Genomic DNA, 7771 nt, shown 5'->3' with positions numbered 1-7771 from the left:
TTGAAAACCTGAAGTCCAACAGCACCCAAACTCAAAGTAGCTTTTACCATCCCACTGTCACTTGCATCTGCAACTAGCTGCAAGGCACATCGTTAATGTTCATCCTCAACCAAAATTGAAATACCCATAATTCCTACTTACATTACTCGTAACGACATTATTGTTCACTGAATTATTTTCTCATCATTCAAATTATTTCACCCTTCTAAGTTGTTTTAAAACAGTAGATCTTAATTTGTGTTTCAACAAAAAATACATAATCCATGTGCTGATTATAGAAGGCATATTCAGAAATATTTAACATCAACTCAGCAATACACCATTGTTCAAACTTGTGATTTTGATTTGTTAAATGAGGTAGCATCGTGTAATAGAAACCCGTATTCAGAGGTAGAAGCCCCCTCCCAAATTTCGGGCTTGATTAATAAAAACCTTGTGATTTACTAACTCAAATTAATAGATGAGATCAACTAGGAAAACAGCATCTAGGGGTAGCCAACAATTGCTCCCATGCACTAGCTAAAAAGACTAACAAAACTAAAGAAGCTCTCTTAGTACAACATTTACACGGAGATGCTTCTCTCGTTGAAAATTTCAATCCTTGGCCACAACAATCTTGTAAACACATGGAAATCCAATCAGTGCATGGAACAAAATGCTTCAGGCACTAAATCATTCTTCCCTTTAGTCTAACCAGCTTTCGGAATTTCAGTAGTTTAAGGGCCGTCTTCTTGTGCTGTTAAAACAAAAAGAAAATATCGATTTAATTTTTTTTTCATTTACAAATCATGGGTGTTTTCTCTTAAAAAATCATGACAAAAGCAATTGCATTCACGAGAATAAAAATCACGTCTGACACATAAGGACTTACTGCTCAAAATGAACCCTTGCAGCAAGCTCTGGGCTCTCTCTGCCTGCTCTGGAGTTCCAGATATCTGAATAATCTTCTGCGTCACGTCTGGTCTATCCTCTACTAGGGTTACATTGGCTCCTGATAACTGTTACCACAAAAACATTAGTGAATATAAATTATTTATTTCTAGAATAAAATTATAACAATTTCTATAATCTAAATCAAAGAAATATCGGGTCATTTGTTTTTCATTCTTGAAGCTAAATAATAAAATAAATCTAGCATGATCAAGATACAATCTACAAGTCAAGCGAAAAAAATCCTTTCATTGTTGTTCTATGAGTAATTAATTAAATTGCTAGTTCTTTTGTTTTTAATTTGGTTTGGGAGAGTGGAGAGCTACTCAATTATAAAAAGTAAACATGGACACAAAAGTAAACAACTTGGAATAGGTATGCTTTCTCTAGCACTTCACAATCCAAATATCAAAGTAAGGTACTAAAAGATCAAATCAACACACCTCACTTATTTGGGAAAGCTTGCTTTTGGATTTTGCTATAAGCTTTGGTACTGCGTACTCTGGTATAACAACTTCAAGTGTACTCCTTGTGACGAGAGGCACAGCAATCCTAACCAGAAGGTGGGAACATAAAACATTAGAGAGGCACAAGACACAGTACCACGTCCTATTGTAAAATTAGGAAAAACCAGTTACCTATTTAAACCACTAAGCACATCATCGCGGCGATCACTTTCTTTCTGCTTTCCTATCTCAGTGCTAGATCCTCCAGTTTCCTTTCGTCAAAAAATAGAAAAAACATTAAAACTTCCTTTTTTTTCTTCAAATAGAAAACAACATTCTTTATACAGTAGCTATTGAAGCCATAACTTTAATTATATGGTTTGGCCACCGAAAATTGAGAACACCTGAGATACAAGACTATACTTAAATAGCCATTCAAAAATAAAAATAAAAATAAAAAATTGCTTGATCGATGGATAACATATGTTCCAAAAATAACTTGCTCTATATCAACAGTATCAGACAAATTCCATTTTTATGATACAACATAACTCCTTATGATAGGAACGTAGGTATTATGGAGTGGTTAAGTCCAACATTTAGTAAGGAATACTCAGTGGAATATTAAGTTTTTGGTTCACACCCCTTAATAGCTAGCTTTTGAAGGTAGAGTCTCCAAGTCCTTGAGTGCTTATCAATTGGTATCATAACTGATTTCAGTTTCTAACTACCTTAGGAAGATTATGATCAATGGGAGAGTATAGTGAAGTGTCATTGAATAAAGTGTCCTCAAGTAAAAGTAGCTGAGAAGTCAACTCTTAGAAAGAGTTCATTAATAGGGAATTTAGTATTATACGAAGCCTAACTCTCACATCAAGTAGTATTGTTGCTTAGAAAAGTGTTTAAGTATACGGTTCTTCCCCTTAATATTTAGCTTTTGAGGGTGGGTTTTCAAGGTCGTAACAGTAAAAAAATACAGTATGAGAACAGAACCTCATCCCCATTCCAAACAAAGAAAAAGGGTATACCACCCATGAAAAAAATTCCCATTACTGATTAAAATAAGAAATTTTCATGGGACAAAGAAAAAATAACTTTTTTAATTCCTGTGCTCAAAAGTTATTATCAGAGAAGACAAGAAACATAAAATAAAAATGCTAATCATTTAAATAACAGTTAAATAAAGATGATGGGCAATATATTGAAGATAATATGGCAATTTTCATTGCATCAAAGAATACCTTTAATGGAAGGGCTGCGGCAACAGTTTGCATATTTTGATAGGTCGTGAGAGTTTCAGTAACTGGAACTAAATTATTGGAAGAAGATGCTTCCTCACCAGGCAATGAAACTTGTGGTACTATGTCCCTTTGAAAGAAATCCCTGTACAAGTAACTTCTTAATCTTGATGTCACCTCCACAACAGCATCTCGGGCTGCTTTAATCTCTCCTACAATCTGTAATGCCAATAAAGAAGCAATTGAGAAACAGAGAAAGCAGATTTTGAGTGTCCAGGTCTTTGTTTTAACATTACAGAACAGGAATGTAAGGCTTTGGATCCTCGCTATACTGGGTGCATGAGGCTTCTGCCTAATCGGGGGTCATGGGAGGGAGGGTAAACATGTCCACAGTGTTACCCCACAAGTGAAGAGGCTTAAGTCACGGGACGATAAGCCTACCATTGTGTCCAAGCTCACTCTCATCTGGATCCTCTCTATATCATGTATAGGAGAATTATTTTAATAATGAAACAGGACCTTCTTTAGTTTGTAATTTTTTTGTAAAGTAGTACACATACACCCAGTATGATGCTTTGAGGAATAACATCTATCATCGTTATTAAGTTATACATTTATCATTAACACTTATAGACTACATTTATCAAAGGAATCTGATAGAATATATCAGCCAGCTGTGGGATAAATGACAAACCTGTACAAGTTCATCGGTTTTTGCAACACAGGGAGGTAGCTCGTCTCTGGGCAAAATTTGAATATTAGCACCAGTCAACCTCCTTATTTCTGAAAGGGAAGCATCCTTTCCGTCTAAGCATTCAATTTCACTGGATGGGACAACAAGCCTGGTGGTTATAGTATTGTCTTTATCTAGAATAAGATCGACAATGCGGGTTTGTATATGTAACAAAGCTTCTTGAGCTGGGAACAGCTCATCATCAGGACCCTTGAGTACATAATTAGAAACAATTAGAATTTTAAACATGTGAAATATCATATCTAAGCGGTAATATGTCAACTTGCACCAAAAAAAGTATTGAAGTTAAGCAGGGAAAGCATTGTGCCTAGAAAACTTGCAACCTGAAATAGTCATCTAAAAAAAATAAGGGAAGAAAAGTACCTCCTCTGAAGTAATGATAACTATCTGTTCATCCGAACCACCAACAGGATCAGTGACCTTAACATCTACACCAACCTCATTCTGAAGGAACTCTACAATTCCTCCTGATTCCCCAATTATACGATCAACTCTCTCAACTGGACAGAGTACACGGAAAACCAGTTCCTCCCCATAGTAGCCCTGCACGTCATCGGCAACAGGAGCAGCCCCAGGCTCCATTAAATAATTCATTGCAGAGTGACTATTGTTTCTGCTAGTTGTATTAGAACCTCGTGATCCAAAAGTGGCCCCATCCACAGATGATCTACGAGATCCACTAGTCACATGAGGAATATAATCATTGTCGGGAGAGAAAAATCGCTCTGGTGAATGTACACGTCCATGGAAATGACTACGGTCCCGGTGCTGACTCTCCCTCAACCGTGATGATATATTAGCTATAGCCTCCTTTACAGCATTTACATCACCTACTACCTACAGAAAACATCACATAATTGGCAAACCTTCAGTCCATATACTTTTAAAATGTGTAAATTTCCAGATGAATCACACATTTCTATAGAATGGCCAAGCAAAATCATACATCTCCCTATTTCTCATATCAGCATCATGAATGAAAGCAGTATAAAAGATGTTATCTTTAAATAGGCATTGTAATGCCTGCTTTCTATTTCAATAAACAAACTAAATTCACGCAAGTATCAACCAATAAATGCATACTCGATCTACCAAGTTCAACAAGATCATCACAGAAGCACAGGATCCACTACTAAATCAAAACAGATTACTAAAAAACTTGGGTGAATGCAGCAAAAATCCAATGATCCAACATAGAATAAACTCAAAACCCACAATGCAAAGAAAATTTGCTTTGAACCCCAACATCATTTCCTTTCCAGCATTTTGGGTGAAACTTGAAAGTAACCTTAAAAAAGGACAACTTCCAAAGCACTTGAAGCCTCAGCCAAAAGTCAGTTACAATCGATGATTTATTACGTTAGTTAATTAGTTTAAGCGAAGCTGATAATGAAGGGGTAAATATGCAAAGAGTGAAACTGAAAAAAAAAAGTCATTAATATCTTCGGTTCTTGAATTTTAATTAGTATCCTCCAAATTCAGCAAGGGTGGATGAGAGTAACTTGCTCCCTCACAGTCCAAACCGATGTTCAACAAAATTAATGAAGGAGGTTTCGTTTGTCTTTAGAACTCAGCATATCATGCATGCAATTTAAGTATGAGATGAAAAACAGTCCAAGCTTATTTTTTTCTGGTTGGGCACCTGAACAATCTCTTCAGACATGGAAACACAACGGGGAAGGTTGTGATCTCTAGGGAGTATCCTAATCTGGGTCTTGGTTTCCATCCTCATTTGTTCAATAATCTTCCCTCCCTTTCCCAATAAACACCCCACATGCATTCTCGACACCACCAGCCTCGTCGCCACGCGGTCTCTCCCGCCGCCGCCCCTCCCGCCGTACTCTTCCTCCTCTTCCGCCACCCCGAACGCCGCGTCGCTTTCCAGAATCCGCTCGTGGATCAGCAGCAGCGCCTCCTGCGCCGGCGAGAACGTTGGCATTCTCCCCTCGGGGTCTCGCCGGCGCGTGTCTGAAATCTCAATGATCCGCTCCTCATCCCCCGGCATGAGCTCGTGCACGTTGATCCACGCGCCGGTGTGCTGTCTTATGGACTTTATAATGCTGCCGGACTTTCCTATCACACCGCCGGCCTTCATATCGTGGCACAGAATGCGGTAGCTGGTTGTGACGCTGAGCTGCGAGTCCTGTGCCTTTGCATGACGGGCGCCTCCGCCGCGGTGGCGGTGGTTCCCGGCACCGGCGCTGTAGTGGTGGTTATAGCGCGGCCTGGTCCTGGCCACGGTCTCAGAATCATAGTCTTGGTCATAGTAGTAGTTCCTCTTAGATCTAGAACGTTCCATGGTGTTTGATTGGGTTTTCTCGGAGTTCGAAAGTAGAAATTCAAAGTTGTTTATGGCTGCGCACGCTTATCCGCGGCGGCAGCGCGGTGAATCTAAATCAACACAATCCAGTTGGCATTGTTGTCAAGAAAAATATGGGATTACAGAAATTTTGTTGACTTATTTGATTTTCTAAACTCCATGGCAAACCCTAGAAACAACCTCCAGTATCTTTCCTTTGCACACTCCAGCAGCAACGTGAGCCAAGTGAGTTACTGCTTTTTTATATATATGTGCTATTATTAATATTATAATTATTAAATAATAATAATACTAATATTGGTTTATTGTTATTATATAAATATATATATATACCTAAAAAACTAGTATGCCATCGCTGCCACTCAACTCGACAGTCAAGCTTCAACTCCCAACTGTTCAAGATAAATGTATAAACAAACTTACTTTTAAATATTTGTATATGAAATGTTTTATCAACTAATCAGATACTGCTTAATACGTGATTTTAATATAATTAACTTCTATATATAATATTTAAATAAACTTTTTTTATGATTTAATTTCTATATACAATGTACTCCAGCTAGTTATATATGTATGACTTTAAAGGTAACTATTACAAAAAATAATAAATTTATTGTAAACGATTAAGTGATTTAAAATGAAATACTATATATAATGTATTTTCAACTAATTAATAACATGTTTAATATACTATTATCGATAATTATGGCAAAAATTAAATAACTTTTTTAATGAAAGGTAAATAGACTTTTTATTACCTAATACTGTTATAAAAAAATCGCATTCCTCTCGATTTTATCTATTATAAATCGATATAGAATTAAAGTTTGAACATTAGTTTGTTTAGCTAGTGTTATTAGGAGTGATTCTCATTTCTTGCAAGTAATCCTGTTGTTTATTGGTATTTAGGGTTCTTTTAAATGGATACATGATGGAAGGATACTATTTATTATTATATTATATTTTAATTAATTGTTTGGTAAGTTAATAGGAGTGAGAGCATGCTTTTATTATATTTTATTTAACACTAATTCTTTATCTTGTTATGAAGACTGAGTTAGATTTTGAAAAAATATTTTTCACTTATTTCTGGATACACGTGTCGTCCAATTCTACCTTCTTTTCCTTTTCTCTACTGGAAATGGAAGACAAAAAGGAAAATGAAAAAAATTGAACTGAGATGATTTTATAACTTCTGTAACAATATATTAATTATAGGAAAAGGTTTATATATATTCTAGTAAATTAAGTAAAGTCCAGAAAATAAGGATATTTTAGATTTGAATGAATTAACTACTTATCCCTTTGTAAGTGAAAGTCAAGTCGAAAGATGCTTAACAACAAAAGATGTTTGATTTGTAATTAGTTCATGAATATGCTGTTTGTACATATATAAAAATAAACGACTTCTTGATGGGTAAGAAGTTTTATTTATTTTTTCCTGTTCTAATATAAAAGGCTAAAACAAGACTTGTGATATATTAATTTGGTATGTACTAAATTGTTGACTGAATCGGATAAATCATATAAACTATTTCATAATATATCAAATATTTCCTGACAGATACTATGGTCACTAAGAAAATATTGATTAGATGTAATTCGTCTTATAGACTGCTTAGATTGCTTTCACCATTAAATTAATGAGTTGTATAGTGTGGAACCTAACACCAACTTATTAAAATGTTTAATCCGTTACAATTGATAATAAAATATTTAGTTATTATAAGGAATACTAGTATTTTAAAAACTAAATTTCAAAATGTATTTTATTGAAAGATCTGTAGTAAAATATGTAGTAAAATAATATTTTTACATTATTTATCTTAAATCTCTTATCAATTATAACCTCTGAATAATTCAAATTATAAAGATTAAAAGTACATACAAATCAAACTCAGAGATAATTAACTACATTGTTTATTTAAAGTCTAAGCTTAAACTAAAGACCAAAGAGATTATTATTTTGAGATTGTAGAGAACTATTCATTAAAAATTATTTTTAAAATAATTAAAAAATGATGTATATTTAAGTCTCTAATAGTTTTTTTTTTTTTTAAATTTGTAATGGAGTTTAAAA

General features: G+C 34.8%; 1 protein-coding gene across 1 annotated transcript; it reads right to left on the bottom strand.

Annotated features, from left to right (window-relative positions):
- Positions 1-322: 322 nt before the first annotated feature.
- Positions 323-5900, bottom strand: LOC148203078 (RNA-binding KH domain-containing protein RCF3-like). The gene is made up of 8 exons (XM_088108241.1): positions 5011-5900; positions 3732-4205; positions 3309-3557; positions 2618-2833; positions 1569-1648; positions 1374-1482; positions 872-998; positions 323-736 (listed from the first exon to the last, which is right to left on the bottom strand). Exons 1-8 carry the CDS (start codon positions 5665-5667, stop codon positions 717-719), a joined length of 1932 nt encoding a protein of 643 aa, XP_087964367.1. The 5' UTR covers positions 5668-5900; the 3' UTR covers positions 323-716.
- Positions 5901-7771: the final 1871 nt, after the last annotated feature.

Source organism: Vigna umbellata, chromosome 3 (assembly GCF_029865625.1).
Source record: "Vigna umbellata cultivar VRB3 chromosome 3, Vumbellata_1.0, whole genome shotgun sequence".
Classification (NCBI taxonomy): domain Eukaryota; kingdom Viridiplantae; phylum Streptophyta; class Magnoliopsida; order Fabales; family Fabaceae; genus Vigna; species Vigna umbellata.
The sequence above is the reverse complement of the archived record's forward strand: the minus strand, read 5'-3'. Positions and strand labels throughout refer to the sequence as shown.

What these genes read in the sequence shown, in the direction of transcription:
- LOC148203078 (XM_088108241.1), bottom strand. Translation starts at nt 5,667, where the DNA reads ATGGAACGTTCTAGATCTAAGAGGAACTACTACTATGACCAAGACTAT. An exon ending in AGCTTTCCCAAATAAGTGAG is followed by an intron (nt 999 to 1,373) that starts GTGTGTTGATTT and finishes TTGTGGTAACAG; the next exon opens with TTATCAGGAGCCAATGTAAC. An exon ending in GCAAGGGTTCATTTTGAGCA is followed by an intron (nt 737 to 871) that starts GTAAGTCCTTAT and finishes TTGTTTTAACAG; the next exon opens with CACAAGAAGACGGCCCTTAA.